Below are 19,468 nucleotides of genomic sequence, written 5' to 3' on the forward strand. Positions count from 1 at the left end.
ATTTACTGGTGATGGCTGCAAACCACAGTGAATATACTTAAAACCACTGAATTGTAAATTTACAGTGGTAAATTTTATGGTATGTGAATTATAACAAAAAAAATGTATTCTATCATATGTTGTTTAACAAGGCAAGTTTCAGTTTCTAAGTAATTATATTCCAAGAAACATAGAAGAGGTAAAGATGGCCCTAAAGGTGTGAAAAAGAAACAGTATTAGGAAAATTTCCAAACATCTTTTTTCTTCTTTAAGAAAAAGCCTATTCTTTTACTTCACTCCAGCCTAGAAGTCTCATGTAATAGACAAACCTTTACCCAAGGAAATACCTACATTCAGATATAAATCTCTGAGTCCTAGGAGAGCCTTGCACACCTTCCATTCTCATCAGGTCCCCCAGATGAGAGAGCCCTATCCTCAGGATAGACCTCCTTGAGTTTAACACTCTATGAGACATTTCATTCTGGTCTACCACCTGCGAAACAATACCTTTCCTTAGGAAGCTGCCTCCATGCTACTGCTCCTGCTTACTCTGGGTTTAAGTTTTTAGTCCCTACACTCAAATGTGACAGTAAGTCCAGGATTACTATCTTGTCTTCATGGCCCACTGTCCTCTGTTCCAACACCAAGGCCTAATATCTCCACTCTTGGCACGACCTTTCCATGAATATATTCTATAAAACCCTAAATATTCTCTCATTTCTTTCATTTCTCCATAAACTATATAATAGCCATAGATGGTTTTATTCAATGTTACTCAAGAGGTCAGCTATTCTACTTTACCTGTTTAGAAATGGAAACTGAGGGACTGGTGCAGAGGTAAAAGAATTGGACCTATCATTAATCTTGTAGTTTTTAGCTATAGCCACTGGGTGCCAGTCGTGTGCCACTAACAAGTTACTAATCACTAAATGGCCATTTTCCGAGGGAAACGGTAATGATCTTGAGTAGGGAAGTATGGGTTTGGTCCCTTATCTTCCCTGGGCTTGTGATCGAGTCCTATATGGCAAAAATGTTACTAGGCTTCGGATCCAGGAGAACTCATTATAAATCCTAGCCTTGCCATTTACTGACTGTGTGATTCTGGGCAAATTAGAAAAGTTCCCTAACCAGTTTCTTCATCTATAAAATGGGAAATCTACAACCTACCTCAGGATTTTTGTAGAGATTAAAGTGGAAATCTTGGCACAGATTAGGGATTCAATAAATGTTCCTTCCTTCCAAGCCCTGTGACTACTGCATAAGACTAGCCAGCCATCTGCCAAATTTACTGGGCTGTGAATGGCCCTGAGGCTATGGGTCATCACCATAGCAATACAGTGGGGCAAAGGAGGTCAGATCATTTCCTTTTCAGATCTCACTGGGATATCACAGAAGCCCAAGCAAAAGGACTTCACAGGCTGAAACACTTGTAGATCCTGCCCATGTATCTCAGGTCCTATGATAATGCCACATGCCTTACCCTTGACCTATCCCTAGAAATTTGAAGATATAGATAGCTGTAGTGAATTGAATAGTAGCCCCCCAAAAGATATGTCCAAGTCTTAACCACTAGTACCTGTGAATGTGCAAAGGGTCCTTGCAGATGTAATTAAGGATCTCAAGATAAGATCATTGTGGATTTAGAGAGGGCCCTAAATCCAATGACAGGTGTCCTTGTAAGAGAAAGGCAGAGGGAGACCTGAGAGACAAAGGGAAATGGCCATGAAGATGGAGGCAGAGACTGGAGTCATGTGGCCACAAGTCAAGGAACATCTGGGGCCACCAGAGCTGGAAGGGGTAAGGAAGGATTCTCCTCTAGAGCCTTTGGAGGGAGTGTGGCCCTGCAAACACCTTGATTTCAGACTTCTGGACTCCAGAACTCTGAGATAATAAATTTCTTTTGTTTTTAAGCTACCAAATTTATGGTAATTTGTTACAGCATCCACGGGTAATGATACAATGGGTATTAGCTTTTACCTATTCGCTCAAGTTGTGGGCAGCAGCTTACCGAGCTGAAGGGAAACCAGCAAGAGTGTTTGCAGTGAGCCAGCTGAAAGGAACGGCAGATGCATTCCTAGGAAGGTGCTTCCTAGAAGGTACATGCAGCCATGAAAAAACAGTGTGGTGAAGGGAGTACTTATAGGGGCTTCACTGCTACAAAGCAGAGGAGAGTGGGCAAATCCATGAGATGCTGTGATCCTTGGGTGACTAGGTACCCAAACCTCCCCATCTGATCAGGCAAACAGAAGTAGGAGAGGGAGAGAGGCAGAAGAGGTGTCTCTCAGAAACAGTGTCTATAATTTTTATAGCAACTTTATTGAGATATAGCTTGCATACATATAATGAATTGCATCTTTATAAAATGTACAATTTGATAAGTTCTGGCAAATGTATATACTTGTGAAACCATCAAGATAACCAGCATATCCATCACCCTCAAAAGTTTCTTCTGTCCTTCATAACTCCTCCACTCCCTCCAACTCCTATGCCTCCCATCTTCAAGCAACCACTGATCTGTAACTACAGAGTAACTGGCATTTTATAGAATTGTTATAAATTCAGTCAAGCAGTGTGTACTCTTGTATTTCCAGGTTTTCTCATTCAGCATGATTATTTAGAGATTCATCCATCCTACTGTGTGTATCAACAGTTCACTCCTTTTATTGCTGAGTAGTATTCCACTGAATGGATATGCTGCAGTGTATTTATTCTTTTACCTGTTGACACTGGGTTGTTCCCAGTTTTTGGCTATTACAAATATGGTAGATGTGCCATGAACATTGGTGTATACATTTTTGTGTGGTATATGCTTTCATTTCTCTTGGGTAAATACCTAGAAGTAGAATGTCGAGGTCGTGAGACAGGTGTATATTTAACTTTTTAAGAAACTGCAAAACTGTTCTCCAAAGTGGTTGTATCATTTTTTATTCCTACAAAGAGGGTATAAGAGTTCCAGTTCCTGCACAGCCTTGCCAACACCTGGTATGGTCAGTCTTTTTATTACAAGTAGGTGTGAAATATTATTTCATTGTGGTTTTGATTTGCACTTCCCTAATGACTAATAATGTTGAGCATATTATTGTATGTTTTTAAAAATTAATTAATTATATTTTTGGGCTGCATTGGGTCTTCATTGCTGCGCGTGGGCTTTCTCTAGTTGCAGCGAGTGGGGGCTACTCTTCGTTGCGGTGCCTGGGCTTCTCATTGCGGTGGCTTCTCTTGTTGCAGAGCACGGGCTCTAGGCGCGCGGGCTTCAATAGTTGTGGCACGCAGGCTTAGTTTCTCCACGGCATGTGGAAGGGACCAGGGTTCAAACCCATGTCCCCTGCATTGGCAGGTGATTGTTAACCACTGCGCCACCAGGGAAGTCCCCATACTTTTGTATGTTTATTTGCTGTTTGTATATCTTCTTTTGTAAAATGTGTGTTCAAATCTTTTGCCAATTAAAAAAATTGGGTTGTTTGTTTTCTTATTATTGAGGTTTGAGAGTTTTAAAATAATCTGAACATGACGGTAAGATTTTTAAATAAAGGTTCAACTTCTTTAATACTATAAAACTACCAGGTATATGGAGCTATTTCTTCTTGAGTGAACTTTGGTAATTTATGTCTCTCAAGGAATTTTCCATTTAATCTAAATTGTCAAATTTAGTGCAATGTTCATAATATTCCCCGATAATCCTTTTAATATCTGATGCCACCTCTCTAATTTCTGGTATTAGTGGCAGTTTGTGTCTTCTCTTATTAATCTTCTTTCTCAATGAACCACCTTTACGTTTCACTGATTTTTTTCTCTATTGTTTTTCCATTTTACTGACTTCCACTCTGATCTTTATTATTTCATACTTCTGTTTATGTTTAATTTGCTCTTCTTATTCTAGTTGAAGTTGGAAGCTGAGGTCATTGATTTAAGACTTTTTCTTTATCTTTTTCTTTTTGGCCGCACCACATGGCATGTGAGACCTTAGTTCCCCAATCAGGGATCAAACCCCTGCCCCTGCAGTGGAAACATGGAGTCTTAACCACTGAACCGCCAGGGAAGTCCCGAGACCTTTTTCTTTTCTAACACAGGTATTTTCCTCTCTAAGTACTGCATTAGCTATGTCTCACAAATTTTGATAATATATACTTCCATTTTAATTAAATTAAAATATTTTCGGGCTTCCCTGGTGACGCAGTGGTTGGGAGTCTGCCTGCTGATGCAGGGGACACAGGTTCGTGCCCCAGTCCGGGAGGATCCCACATGCCGCGGAGCGGCTGGGCCCGTGAGCCATGGCCGCTGAGCCTGCGCATCCGGAGCCTGTGCTACGCAACGGGAGAGGTCACACAGTGAGAGGCCCGCGTACCGCAAAAAAAAAAAAAAAAATTATCTACTTTCTCTTTTGATTTTGTGTTTGATCCATGGGTTATTTATAAGTGTGTCATCTAGTTTCCAAATATTTGGAGTTTTCCAGATATCTTTTTCTTATTGATTTTATTATAATAAAATAATAAAATATAATAATTCTACTGTGGTAAAAAACATACTTTATATGACTCAGATCCTTTAAAATTTATTGAGATGTATTTAATGGCTCAGAATATGGTCTATCTTGCTATACGTCCCTTGCATACTTAGAAATAATGTATAGTCTAGTCTACTGTGGTTGGGCAGAGTATTTTATAAATATCAGTTAGGTAAAGTTAATTCATAGTGTTATTTGAGACTTCTACAAACTTACTAATTTTTTTTTTTTTTTGGCTGTGTTGGGTCTTCGTTGCTGCACATGGGCTTTTTCTCTAGTTGTGGCAAGGTGGGGCTACTCTTCATTGCGTTGCACAGGCTTCTCATTGCGGTGGCTTCTCTTGTAGTGGACCAAGGGCTCTGGGTGCACAGGTTTCAGTAGCTGCAGCACGTGGGCTCAGTAGTTGTGACTTGCAGGCTCTAGCGCGCAGGCTCAGTAGTTGTGGTGTATGGGCTTAGTTGCCCCACGGCATGGGGGAGTCTTCCGGCACCAGGGATCGAACCTGTGTCCCCTGCATCGGCAGGAGGATTCTTAAGCACTGCGCCACCAGGGAAGTCCCCAAACTTACTGATTTTTCTGTCTACTTGTTCTACAAATTACTGAGAGAGGTATGTCGTGACCTCCCAATATAATTGTGGACTTCATTTCTCCTTAGAGTTCTATTAATTTTGCTTCATGCATTTAAAAACTCTCTAAAAAGTTTTATGAATGTTTAGAGCTATTGTGTTCATTGTATTCACTGTATTATATTCATCATTATGAAGTAACCCTCTTTATCCCTAGTAATATTCTTTGCTCTGAATTCTACTTTGTCTGATATTACTATACCCTCTCCAGCTCTCTTTTTATTAGTGTAAGCATGGTATATCTTTTTTCTATTCTTTTATTTTTAATCCATTTCTGTCTTTATATTTAAAGTGAGATTCTTGTAGGCAGCATATAGTTGGCTTTTTATTCAATCTAACAATCTCTGCCTTTTAATTGGGTTGTTTAGACTATATTTAATATGATAATTGATATGGCTGGGTTTAAATATATCATCTTATTGTTTTCTATTTGTCTCATCTGTTCTTTGTTCCCTTTTCTTTTTCATCTTTTTCTTCTTTGAGATTGAGTATTTTTTGATAGATTATTTTCTAGAGCAGTTTTAAGTTCATAGCAAAATTGAGCAGAAGATAGAGAGATTTCCCATATTCCCTCTGTCCCCACTGATGCCTCTACCATTATCAACATCCCCCACTGGAATGGTACATTTGTTACAATTGATGAACCTACACTGACATATCATTATCATCCAAATTTCATAGTTTATGTTAGGGTTCCATCCTGGTGTATATTTTGTGGGCTCAAACAGATGTATAATGATACATATCTACCATTATACTATCATATAGAATAATTTAACTGCCCTAAAAGTCCTCTGTTCTCCCCCTATTCATTCCTCCTTTCCTCCTAACCCCTGACAACCACTGATTTTTTTTTTTACTGTCTCCAGAGTTTTGCCTTTTTCAGAATATCATGCACTGTATTTGGAATCATATAGTATGTTGCCTTTTCAGGTTGGCTTCCTTTTACTTACTTATATGAATTTAAGTTTCCTCATATCTTTTCATGGCATGAAACCTCATTTCTTTTTCAGCGCTGAGTAATATTCCATTGTCTGCATGTACCACAGTTTATTTATCCATTCACCTACTGATGGATATCTTGGTTGCTTCCAAGTTTTGGCAATTATGAAGAAGGCTGCTATAAACATCTGTGTACAAGTTTTTGTGTGGACCTAAGTTGTAACTCCTTTGGGTAAATACCAAGGAGCATGATTACTGGATCACATGGTAAGAGTATGTTTAGTTCTACACAAAACTGCCCAACTGTCTTCCAAAGTAGCTGTACTATTTTGCATTCCCACCAGCAATAAATGAGAGTTCCTGTTGTTCCACATCTTTGCCTGCATTTGGATTTTGGCCCTTCTGGTAAGTGTGTAGTGATATCTCATTGTTGTTTTAATTTACATTTCCCTGATGACATATGATGTGGACCATCTTTTCATGTGCTTATTTGCTTATCTCATGCCATTTTTCGTGAGGTATCTGTTAAGGTCTTTGACCCATTTAAAAATTTTTGTTGAGTGAATCCACGGCCGAGTGGGCAATTTGAACGCCACCCAGCCGGGGCATGCGGCTGGGGTGCTGCTGGTCCTCACCTGGACGCCAGCCTCTGCCTCTGGACCCGGAAGGCCGAGAAGGAGCCGTGGGTCCGCAACCCTGAGCGCCAGCCATGGGCCCACGCCGATGGATCCGCAAGTCCGAAGCCCCAAGGAGGCACACCGTGAGCCCGGCTCCTGCCGCCACCCGGCCGGGCCCATACTTAGGCACTTCCTCCCGTCGACTTGCTCGCTGGAGACATTGGGTTCTGAAGGAGATCCGAACTCTTGAGAAGAGCACACACCTGTTGTTAAGGAAGAACCCCCTTCTGCCGCCTGGCAAGAGAAATATGTGTTAAATTCACTCGTGGTGTGGACTTCAGTTGGCAAGCTCAGGCCATGTTGGCCCTACAAGAGGCAGCAGAAGCGTTTCTAGTTCATCTCTTTGAGGATGCCTATCTCCTCTCCTTACATGCCAGCCGCGTCACTCTCTTCCCAAAGGATGTGCCGCTGGCCAGGAGGATCCGAGGCATCAGGAAGGGCTCGGCTGAGCTCCTGCCGCCCGTGACTCTGGATAATACCAGGGAATCTGCCCGTAACCAGGACGAGATCCTGTACAAGGTGCTGCCTGGACTTGCTGTCTCTGAGCAGAGTGTGCGTGTTGCTTTTGTAATTAGTTTTTTTAAAGAAGACTGCATGGCTTTCCTCTGTAACAGAAGTAATATATGACAGAATCAACACATTCCGAAAGTCCTGAGAATAATTTTCAGATGAGGAGACTCCAAGTTTGACTTCACTTTGCAAATTATTCATACGACTGATGATTTGGAAGACATCAGATTTTCTAGGTTATGGGAGAAAAGGATATTTACTGATTATTTTAGATCTTTCTGTACCATTTAAATTTTTTACCATATGTATATTTACTTTTATTTAAAACGTAAGGGAAAAAATAAGAGACGACCACTTCAATCAGTTGCATGGAGGAGCCTGGCGCATCCAGCATACAAATCTCTGTCCTTCAGATTGACTTCATCATTAGTGGCAGCAGCAAGTTCCTGTGTGGATTGTGCGTGTCGACAGATTATATAGCTTTTCAAAAACTCAATTGGGATGAAAATAGGAAATCGTCAGGGCTTCCCTGGTGGTGCAGTGGTTGAGAGTCTGCCTGCCGATGCAGTGGACGCGGGTTCGTGCCCCGGTCCAGGAGGATCCCACATGCCGCGGAGCGGCTGGGCCCGTGGGCCATGGCCGCTGAGCCTGCGTGTCCGGAGCCTGTGCTCCGCGACGGGAGAGGCCACAACAGTGAGAGGCCCGCGTACGGCAAAAAAAAAAAAAAAAAAAAATCACTCAGAAAGTCTAGCTTGTAGAATTTATTTTATTCTTATTTGCAAATCATAGACGATGTATCATAATTTATACTTCAGAATTTTTCATTCCAGGACTTTTAAGAGCCTTTTCAATGTTTTTACAGGTATTTTTTATAACTTCCTTGTGGAGATATAATAAAAATAATTCTTTAATGAGAAAAAGTTAAAGCAAAGTTACTGTTATACAGAGATTATACTGTGTTCTTTGTGTGTTAGCGTTAAGTTCTTCATTTGGACACTTTGCCAACAGCCACAATTTAAACGAGAGAATTCAGGGATGTGTTTTTGTCTCCAGTGGAGTAGAGTATGAGCAGATAAAAACCTTGCCCATCTCTTGTAACTGAAAGCAGTTTAAGAGATTTCCAGAGAAATGGAAAGTGCCACCCGAAGACTTTTAGATATTGTGTGTGGTGAAAATGATTAGTAAGGGTGGATACTAATAATGATGTGTCAGCCAACTGAATTGAGAGACAAACTAAAGGGAAAAGGACCAAGTTCTGTTGTTTGATAAATTTTAACCCTTTGGAAAAACCTTTTCCTGTTGGACATCAACTCATTTTTATGTAGACATTGGAATAAAGCTTATCTATCTATGACTATAAAAAAAATTTTTTTTCTTGTTGATTTTTAAGAGTTCTTTGTGTATTTTGGATAATAGTCCTTTAATCAGAGGTGTCTTGTAAATATCTTCTTCCAGCCTGTGGCTTGTCTTCTCATTCTCTTGAGGGTTGAATATTTTTTATGATTCCATTTTATCTCCTTTCTTGGATTATTAGGTATAACTCCTGGATGTGTTATTTTGATGGTTCCTTTCATCTTTAACTTACCAGTTTATTCAAGTAATATTATACCACCCCAGAGATAGCATAAATTCTTACAACTATACATCTCCATTTCTCTCCTCCTGGTCTGTGTGCTATTGTTGTCATACACTTTACTTCTAACATAGGTTATAGACCTCAAAATACATTATTACTGTTTTTGCTTTAAAAAGTTAATTATGTTTTAAAGAGATTTAAATAATAAGAAAAGTCTTTATATTTATCCACATAGTTACCATTTTAAGTACTCTTCATTCCTTTGTGTAGACCCAGGTTTCCATCTGGTATCATCTTCTGCTTGAAGGACTTCTTTTACATTTATATTTCTTGTCTGCAGATAATGAATTCTTTCATCTCTTGTATGTCATAAAAAGTCCTCATTTCATATTTGTTTTTAAGGATACTTTTGTTGGGTAAAGAATTCTAGGTTGACAGGTTTTTTTCAGTACTATAAAGATGTTATTCCATTTTCTTCTAGCGTATATGGTTTCTGATGAGAAACTTGCTGTAATCCTTATCTTTGTTTCCTTGTTATTACATAACAAGGTGGTGTTTTTTTTTTGTCTCTGTTTGTTTTTAAGATTTCTTTTTACCACTGGTTTTAACCAATTTAATTATGATGTGCCTTGGTGTAGTTTTCTTTGCTTCTTAGGCTTGGAGTTTGTTGAGATTCTTGGATCTGTACGATTAATAGATTTCATCAAATTTGGAAAAATTTCAGCCATTATTTCTTCAAATATGTTTTCTGCCTCTGCTGCTTCTTCAGATTCTCTAATTATACATGTATTAGCCTATGTGAAGTTGTCCTATAACTCACAGATGCTCAATGGTCTATTATTATTTTAACCTCTGTGTTTAATTTTTTTAATTTATTTATTTGTTTGTTTATTTATTTTTGGCTGTGCTGGGTCTTCATTGCTGCGCACAGGCTTTCCCAAGTTGCAGTGAGCAGGGTCTACTCTTTGTTGTGGTGTGCAGGCTTCCCATTGCAGTGGCTTCGCTTGTTGCAGAACATGGGCTCTAGGCACATGGGCTTCAGTAGTTGTGGCATGCAGGCTCAGTAGTTGTGGCTCACGGGCTCTAGAGCACAGGCTCAGTAGTTGTGGCACACGGGCCACACAGGGATCGAACTCATGTTCCCTGCATTGGCAGGTGGATTCTTAACCACTGAGCCACCAGGGAAGCCCCCTCTGTGTTTAATTTCAGATAGTTTCTATTGCTATGTGTTTTTCCTTAAGTGTCTAATGTGCTATTGATACTATTCGGTGTAACCAGTATAATTTTCACCTCAGAGACATTAGTTTTCACCTTAAAGTTTGTTTCTTTTTTATACCTTCCACATCTCTAACGAATATGTTCAATCTTTCCTCTAGTCTCCTGAACATATGGAATACAGTTATAAGAATAACTGGTTTTTGTCTACTAATTTTATCTTCCATGTCAGTTCTGGATCAGTTTGGATTGATGGATTGATCAATTGATTGAGTTTTCTCTTCATTGTGGGTTGTATTTTCCTGCTTCTTAGCATGTCTGTTTTTTTTTTTATTAGATTCAAGGCAGTATGAATTTACCTTGGTGGGTGCTGGATATTTTTGTATTCTTATAAATATTCTTGAACTTTGTTCTGAGATGCCACTGAATTACTTGGAAACCACCTGATCCTTTTAGGTCTTGCTTCTGCTTTTGAGCTTTGTTAGGCAGAACCAAGGAGTGTTTATTGTAGATGTAATTTTTTTCCATTTCTGAGGCAAGACTATTCTTAGTATTTTACCTGATGCTCCATAAATTATGAGACTTTGCTCTCTGGTTGATGAAAATAGGCACTATTCCCAGCCCTGTGTAAGCTCTGCCTATTGTCCCCTGTAATCCTTCTGAGTGGTTCTTTACCTGGACAGTTTCTTCACATGAATGAGCTGATCAGTACTCAACTGAATACCAGAGAGAGGAGCCTCTGCAGATCTCCAGAATTCTCTCTCTGTGCAGCTCTCTCTTCTCTGGTACTCTGCCCTGAAAGCTTAACCTGCCTTAGCATCCCTGGGTTCCTAGCTTCATCTATTCAACTCAGGGACACCATGAGGCTCTGCCTGGATTCCTTCTCCCTGTTCCACAGTCTCTGTACTTTCTCTAAGCAGTGTGCAATGGCATTCATAGAGCTCACTTCGTTGTTTTCCATCTCTCAGGAATGACTATCCCATCCATTGTCTGAGGCCCAATGTCTTGAGAACCATTGTTTCATATGTTGTTGGGTTTTTTTGTTATTGTCCAGATTTTTGGTTATTTCAGGCAGGAGGGTAAATCTGGTCCCTGTTACTCTATCTTGGCCAGAAGCCGCTGTATAATCATTTCCCTCTTAATCTCTTTTATTTACTCATCTTATACTTTAATTCCAGAAAAGTCGATCCTGCTGATGGTTGCCAAGAGAGCCAGAAAAGTGGGCTTCAGCTGAAACACTACTACTGCCTACACCCAGAATCTGGAAATACATAAAATTTCCCAGTTATGATTTCTCTTCACTCATTAGAGGAGCCTATAACTATCTGACCTCCATGAGGGCAGAGACCCCAACTAATGCAACTCTGTATCTCCAGCATCCAAAAGGGTAAATAGATAAAAGTATGTTTTTCATTAGGCAAAACTAAACATAGGAATTCCATCATATCATCATCCTCATAAAAGTAGCTATGTGCTTAGCAGTTTACTTACATTATCTTATTCAAACCTCACAATGATCATTTTAGGTGTGCATCATTCTTATTTTACTGATAAAGAAACTGAGACTGGGAATAAATAGCTTTTATAATAATACCATGCAACTAGTTTGTGGCAGAAATGGAATTCAAGTGACATCTCTAACCATGCTCTTAACCTCTATGTAATACCATGTTCTATAAAGTTTTTCTAAACCATAGGCTTCCTTGCTAAAAGGCTAACCTCAGATTGTGCAGTCTAAAGTACTACACCTACCCATTGTGTACTCAGGGTTCTCATACATCAATATGGAAGATTTCCACCAACGTACCTATTATTACTTTACACTTACCTGCTTCACCTCACGTGAGCAGTGGTGAAGAAATCGGTTCTGGGTGATCTCATGAAATGATTTATGCAGCTTGGTCCCAAATTCCTGTGTGTCAGCTGCCTAAAATGGGCCAGAGACAGAATATGTTGAGTTCCAGTACTGGCAACCAAAGGGTAAGTACCCACAGGAAGTTTACATGGGGAGAGATCGAGACTAATAGAAAGGCAAACCACTGACATCCTTCATGTTGTGTTAGAAGTTTCCTTAGTTCTTGTGGACACAGGATAAGTAGAAAGAAGGTCTGGGATACTTGACATGAGACAGGTAGTTGTGGCTCCCACATAGCTTCCAATTTCTGTTACCTAAGCAAGGTCTTTCAAACAAGGTCTTTGTTCTCCTATCTCCATAGGAGATAAATATCCCAGAGATCCATCTGTTCGTGAAGAGGTTATATTAACTGCTCTCCTCTAAAACAAGTTCCAAAAGAGCAGAGGTTCTACTGAACAACTAAGGCTGGTATAGGAACTTTTCCCCAGATAAATCTTTCAGGGAGGAAAGGAACAGTAATTTAGTTTGCATCCATTAAGAAATGGGTAACAGCCTCTACTTTTTAGTATAGAATTGTATTGATAGGATATTAGAGTTAAAAGGGGCCAGAGTAATCACCTAATACAACACACTAATTTCATTTCATTTCATTTTTATGTATGTATGTATGTATGTCATGAAGGAAAGCGCAGTGTTTATTGTAAGGCACCATACAAGGAGTCCAGGGTAGCTAATGCTCAAAAAAACCTGAACTCCCTGATGGGTTTCAGGGGGGTATTTTTAAAGGCCAGGTGAAGGAGGGAGTCTCAGGTTATGTGATCAGCTCATGCACAATTCTCTGATTGGTGGATGGTAAGGTAACAGGGTGGAGTCACAGGAGTTAACATTATCAGTCTTCAGGCTCCAGTAGGTCTGGGGGCTACTGCTCATGGTCATCAAGTAGTTAGAATCCTCCATTCGGTGAGGGTTTTTAAAACATATATAAAACAACTCAGGAAATGTGCATCATATACTGTTATCTAGGTACCTCAGAGAGGAGCTAAAGCAGAGGACACGGGTGGGGGGGTCTTCCCCTTTAGGAAAGGCCCCATAGGCTCCTGCTCAGTTACAGTTTCATGCAGCTTTCCATAATTCTATTTAGAACAAAATACATATGCATGCTCGAGCAATGAAATATAAATTGCATAATTTCAGTAATGCCACATACCACTTAAATGCTCTTATATTTGCATTTAAAACTGGCACCACACAGAATGAAAATGAATGATAAAATTTATACAAATAATGTAAAATTTTAATTTTTCTTTACTTAGAACATTAACTAGCAAATAAAAAACACCAGACAAGTCAAATGAAACTGCAGAAGAAATTTAAAAGCTTTATTCTTTACGGCTTCCCCCCTTTTTTGCATTTTGCAAGGGCCCCCAAAATTGTGGCGCTACCCCTGACTATAAAGGAGCAGCCCTGGGGAACTTGGGGATGAACACACTAATTTTATAGATGAGACAACTGAAATTCAAAAAGGAGAGGTGACCCACCCAAGATCTCATAGCCAGTTAGTATGAAAGTTAGGGCTGACTTTCACTGTGCTACCCATGTGACCCAGAAAGTTGAAGCTGTGAGAAGATGCACTAGATTATAAAGGTGTTATACATTTTGACCCATTACCATTTATAGAAATTTATTCTAGGAAATAATTCAAAAGAAGCAAGCGATCACATATAGGTATTAACTGAAGCACTATTTGTTGGCAGAAAAAATGTAAACAACTTAAATGTCTGTCATTAGGGGAATGGTTTATTAAATTAGATTAAACTAATATAGGTGAATATTGGTTAACCAATACAAATTTTAAGACTGTTGAAATAGGGGAAAAGGTCAAATTATATATGAATATAAAATACTTTGGTTATGACTATATAGTATAATGTATATGAGATAATATGCAAAAATTAAGTGATAAAGTTTATTAGTTATTATTTTAAATTTTATGTATATTACACTATCTTTTCAAGAAAAAAAGTACAAAAAAATGAAGTGACATGGAAAGAATGTGTTATCCCTCTGATAATTTGGTCAGCACACACTGGAAGGAAGGAAGGAAAAAACCCAACATTTATTAAGAATCTACCATGTGTAAAAATGGGCAGAAGACCTAAATAGACATTTCTCCAAAGAAGACATACAGATGGCCAAGAAGCACATGAAAAGCTGCTCAACATCACTAATCATTAGAGAAATGCAACACAAAACTACAATGGGGTATCACCTCACACCAGTTAGAATGGGCGTCATCAGAAAATCTACAAACAACAAATGCTGGAGAGGGTGTGGAGAAAAGGGAACCCTCTTGTACTGTTGGTGGGAATGTAAATTGATACAGCCACTATGGAGAACAGTATGGAGGTTCCTTAAAAAACTAAAAATAGAATTACCCTATGACACAGCAATCCCACTACTGGGCATATACCCTGAGAAAACCATAATTCAAAAAGACACTTGCACCCCAGTGTTCATTGCAGCATGATTTACAATAGCCAGGTCATGGAAGCAACCTAAATGCCCATCGACAGACGAATGGATAAAGAAGATGTGGTACATATATACAATGGAATATTACTCAGCAATAAAAAGGAATGAACTTGAGTCATTTGTAGAGACTGTCACACAGAGTGAGGTAAGTCAGAAAGAGAAAACAAATATCGTATATTAACACATACATGTGGAATCTAGAAAAATGGTACAGATGAACCAGTTTGCAAGGCAGAAATAGAGACAAAGATGTAGAGAACAAATGTATGGACCCCAAGGGCGGGAAGCAGGGGTGGGGGGGGGGGGTGGGGGGATGAACTGGGAGATTGGGATTGACATATATACACTAATACATATAAAATAGATAACTAATAAGAACCTGCTGTATTAAAAAATAAATAAAATAAAATTCAAAAAAATAAAATACTAGCCATCGCATACTACTTAAGACAATTTAAGATGAAATGTATTAAAACTTTAGCATTAAAAAAAAAAGAATCTACAATGTGTTATGCAGGTTCACACTTAGCTCTCAACTTCATAATAACCCTGTCAGGTACTATTATTTTTTTCTAATTTGTAGATGAAACTCAGAGAAGTTCAGTACAGGCCTAAGTCCACCTAGCTAGTAAACAAATGAGCCAAAATTTGAACTCAGGCCTTTGATTCCAAACCTTGTTACACTATTCCATACTGCCAAACGCATGTAATGCTTATGGTTGCTCAGTTATTTTCAGTATATTCTGTTGCCATGAGGTAATAGAACATTCTTCAATAAGAAATTGGGAATCACTGATCTAATCCTAGCTCTGCTTATAACTACCTGTATGATAGAAAGGAAACAGAAATTTTAAATAACTCGTTTTCTCATTTATAAAATAGTATATACATCACTATCCATTCAACAAACATTTCTTAAAACACTTATGTAGAATCATAGGAGGATCAAAGTAAATAAGGTTTCTAAGAGCACTGCACATATTACTAAGATAGGTAGCAGAATGTCATTAAAACCCTGGCACATTTAAGCATCCCCAATCTCTTACTAACTTGAAGCGTCTGGAGGCATGTCTTTCGGAAGCTGCTGCTGGTGCTTCCAGTCATGATACTCATGATGGAATTCACAGCCACTGAGAGTGAGGCCTGTAGTTTCTGATGAGCCTAGAGAATAAAACAAGGAAGGGGGAGGCCGCAGTTTATAATAATACCAAACTGCTGGTTCAGATAATCCCAAAGGGACCAAAGATTTTAGTCAGAGCAGGATTTCAAAAATTCTTCCCCCTCCACCAAAAATACTTACTGAGATCATGACATACAAAGGACACTTAGACTTATTGACGTAGATACATTCAGAAAAGACATGCAGTAAGACACTGAGCAACAAAACAGATATATTTATTATTAAAAAACAAAAAGCTTTAAGCTTTACTCTTTTAGTATAGTTGTCTTTTCCCTGAAAATGAGGCCATATGAAGTAAGAAATGTGTTACCAAAAGTACACAGGATGGAGGGATTCAAAAAGTCAGGTAAGGGGCTTCCCTGGTGGCGCAGCGGTTGAGAGTCCGCCTGCCGATGCAGGGTACACGGGTTCGTGCCCCGGTCCGGGAAGATCCCACATGCCGCGGAGCAAGTAGGCCTGTGAGCCACAACTACTGAGCCTGCGCGTCTAGAGCCTGTGCTCCGCAGCAAGAGAGGCCACGACAGGGAGAGGCCCGCGCACCGCGATGAAGAGTGGTCCCCGCGGGCTTCCCTGGTGGCGCAGCGGTTGGGAGTCCGTCTGCCGATGCAGGGGACACGGGTTCGTGCCCCGGTCCGGGAAGATCCCACATGCCGCGGAGCGGCTGGGCCCGTGAGCCATGGCCACTGAGCCTGCGCGTCCGGAGACTGTGCTCCGCAACGGGAGAGGCCACAGCAGTGAGAGGCCCGCGTACCGCAAAAGAAAAAAAAAGAGTGGCCCCCGCTTGCCACAACTAGAGAAAGCCCTCGCACAGAAACGAAGACCCAACACATCCAAAAATAAAAATAAATAAATTAAAAGAAGGCTCAACATTAAAAAAAAAACAAAAAAAACCTCTGGCCTGAATCATGAAGAAAAAAAAAAAGTCAGGTAAGAAGACAAAGTGATGTTATAAAGGATTAGGAAATGGGGGAAGAATGTAAGATTTAGTGAAACAGCAGCTCTAGACACATGTGTGGGAAGGGGAAATATATAGATAAGAAAGATATACATTGATGTAAGCTTTTATATATAGGATGGATAAACAACAAAGTCCTGTATAGCACAGAGAACTATATTCAATATCATATGATAAACCATAATGAAAGAGAATATAAAAAAAGAATGTATAGGGCTTCCCTGGTGGCGCAGTGGTTGAGAGTCTGCCTACCGATGCAGGGGACATGGGTTCGTGCCCCGGTCCGGGAAGATCCCACATGCTGCAGAGCAGCTGGGCCCGTGAGCCATGGCCGCTGAGCCTGCACTCCGCAACGGGAGAGGCCACAACAGTGAGGAGCCCGCGTACCGCAAAGAAAAAAAAAAAAAAAAAAAGAATGTATATATATGTATAACTGAATCACTTTGCTGTATAGCAGTAATTAACACAACATTGTAAATTGACTATACTTCAATTAAAAAAATTTCAGGCCAAGTGCATGCATGTGCTTTCAATTTATCCAGAACTTATAGTCAATAATATAGCACTTCAATGTGTGAAAGAGGGAAGAAGACATTAACGACACTACAAATTAATATACAAAAATACTTCAAGGTGTAAAACTACCTAGAATGAATATAGTGTCCTGGGTTCAGTGTTTACTGTTCCTCTTTTATAAATGTTTTCCTGTCCCCTGGTATAATGGGAGTGGTGAAAACAAACTAACAGGCAGGCAAAACCAAGCTCATTTTGCTTGTGAAAAAACACACTCACATCGTAAGTCACGTGTTCCAAAAAAAATAAAATTTGTTCACACTCAAAAAAAAAAGAAAAGAAAAGAGGTATGTTATCAGTCATTTTCCCTGGTCTACTGTTCTGCCCATATTTATTCAAACTCACCTACTAGGAGATAAGACTAAGCAAGCTGGTTACAGTGACCCATCTAAGTTAAAGCCCGAGTTCCTAGGCTAGATGCAGTTTATAAGACCAGCCCAGGTGGGGACTTCCCTGGTGGCGCAGTGGTGAAGACTCCACACTCCCAATGCAGGGGGCCCAGGTTTGATCCCTGGCCAGGGAACTAGATGCCACATGCATGCCGCAACTAAGACCCGGTGCAACCAAATAAGTAAATATTTTTAAAAAGGTCAGCCCAGATGACCAAAGAGAGGAAGAAGCATTCAGGGAGGAAGGGCTCTCAGGCCCTGTCTGCCATATACTCTATCTTTTTCTTAGAGAAAGGAGAAAGGGAGTTGTGAATTTCTTATTACCTTGACAGCGTGGTGATGCTGCTCCAAGGCCTGGTCCACAGCGACCTGGATGGAATCTTGCACCACACTGTGGCTCTCCGTGAGAATGGCACTGAGATGAGTTGTGAGCAAAGTGTGGACTCCTAAGGGGAGGGAAAATGTTGGTAACCTTGAGTGAGAATGACCACTTCAAGACTGCTGTTCATATGCTGTGAGTCAGGGCTGAGAATGGGAAAGAGGCCACTTGAAAAAAGAAGCCACTTCTGCCTATCCAGAGATAATTACTTTTCTAGACAAAAACCCCCAGCAATTTACAAACCTACCCAATTCCCACTTACAAATGAACGAAAGCTCACTAAAATTAAAGTGAAGAATGACATTATTTTTGAAGACTCAAATGAGGGATCCTGTTTAATTCACATCAGAAACAGAAATATATGCTATATACTATAAATAATGACACTGGTGGCTCCCAAAGGAAAGGAAAAACCTCCTGGAGAGTATGTCTAACTCTACTCTGTTCCTATTTGAGCGTCACTGTTATGGTGAGCCACTGCTACTGTCAGGGTATCAATCCTTTTAGATACACTGTGGTATAGAAAAAGTTAAGGGCTTCCCTGGTGGCGCAGTGGTTAAGAATCCACCTGCCAATGCAGGAGACACATGTTCGAGCCCTGGTCCGGGAAGAATCCCTATATGCTGTGGAGCAACTAAGCCCGTGCAGCACAACTGCTGAGGCTGCGCTCTAGGGCCTGTGAGCCACAACTACTGAGCCCATGTGCCACAACTACTGAGCCCACGTGCCTAGAGCCTGTGCTCTGAAACAAGAGAAGCCACCGCAATGAGAAGCCCACGAACCACAACAAAGAGTTGCCCCCATTCGCCACAACTAGAGAAAGCCCGCACACAGCAACAAAGACCCAATGCAGCCAAAAGTAAATAAATGAAATAAATTTATTTAAAGAAAAAGTTAAAACTCACAATCTGAGAATTGCTGGTATAAGGTCTTTTTAAATGAGGGACTATCTCTGATAAAGTAACCATAGGCACCACTGCTCAGCATCCTTCAGAAAAGCTAACACGTGAGACCGATGGGCAAAATACATCATTAAACAATATGCCAGCATTGATGATCCTGATACAACCAATACAGGAAGACAAATTTACTTTTTGGGGCACCTGGAGAAAATGCTTCTTAATTAATCTTTCTTCTTTCAGTGTTTTTCTACTCCCTGTATGGTCTGTTCAAAGGTAAAGCTGGCTGGCTTTTCTCAGGGCTGCAATTAAAATGCAAGTCAGAAGGAACATTTTCTACCACAAGGTACCATGATGCTTTCCTGGAAGGGAGGGGAAGAACTGCTCTGCTCAAAAGGGGTCTGGAACTGGAATCAAGAGAATATAGATTCTAGCATCAATTTTACTATCAACTAATAGTGACCAAGTCACTTCACTTTTCTCATTTTAGTACAGAAAGTGCCTTTATACCACCTGCTCTCATGGGTATTTTGTGCAGATAAACTGGGATAATATATATAAAGTGTTTTGAAATGTACATTGCAATATTCAAAGAGAAAATATCACTATTGCTATGATATCATGTGGATTACTATTTTCTATAGTTTGGTCCTAAGAATAGCCTTAAGAAATCAGTT

At 40.0% G+C, this 19,468-nt stretch overlaps 1 protein-coding gene across 27 annotated transcripts in view; it reads right to left on the bottom strand.

The window, feature by feature from the left end:
* The window catches only part of TOP6BL (TOP6B like initiator of meiotic double strand breaks), an 89,145-nt gene that overhangs the window by 5,691 nt on the left and 63,986 nt on the right, over positions 1–19,468 (bottom strand). For 14 of the 27 annotated variants that reach the window (XM_067748157.1, XM_067748155.1, XM_067748168.1 and 11 more), the window contains 4 exons: positions 17,838–17,959; positions 15,467–15,577; positions 11,858–11,956; positions 6,687–6,962 (listed from right to left, as the gene is read on the bottom strand). In XM_067748157.1, coding sequence (XP_067604258.1) covers positions 6,687–6,962; positions 11,858–11,956; positions 15,467–15,577; positions 17,838–17,959 — 608 coding nt within the window. Of the gene's footprint in view, positions 1–6,686; positions 6,963–7,098; positions 7,471–11,857; positions 11,957–15,466; positions 15,578–17,837; positions 17,960–18,983; positions 19,094–19,468 lie in introns of those variants that run through there. The other 13 variants (XM_067748174.1, XM_067748166.1, XM_067748163.1 and 10 more) reach the window with 5 other exon arrangements.

This window comes from Pseudorca crassidens, chromosome 9 (genome assembly GCF_039906515.1).
Source record: "Pseudorca crassidens isolate mPseCra1 chromosome 9, mPseCra1.hap1, whole genome shotgun sequence".
NCBI classification, from domain to species: domain Eukaryota; kingdom Metazoa; phylum Chordata; class Mammalia; order Artiodactyla; family Delphinidae; genus Pseudorca; species Pseudorca crassidens.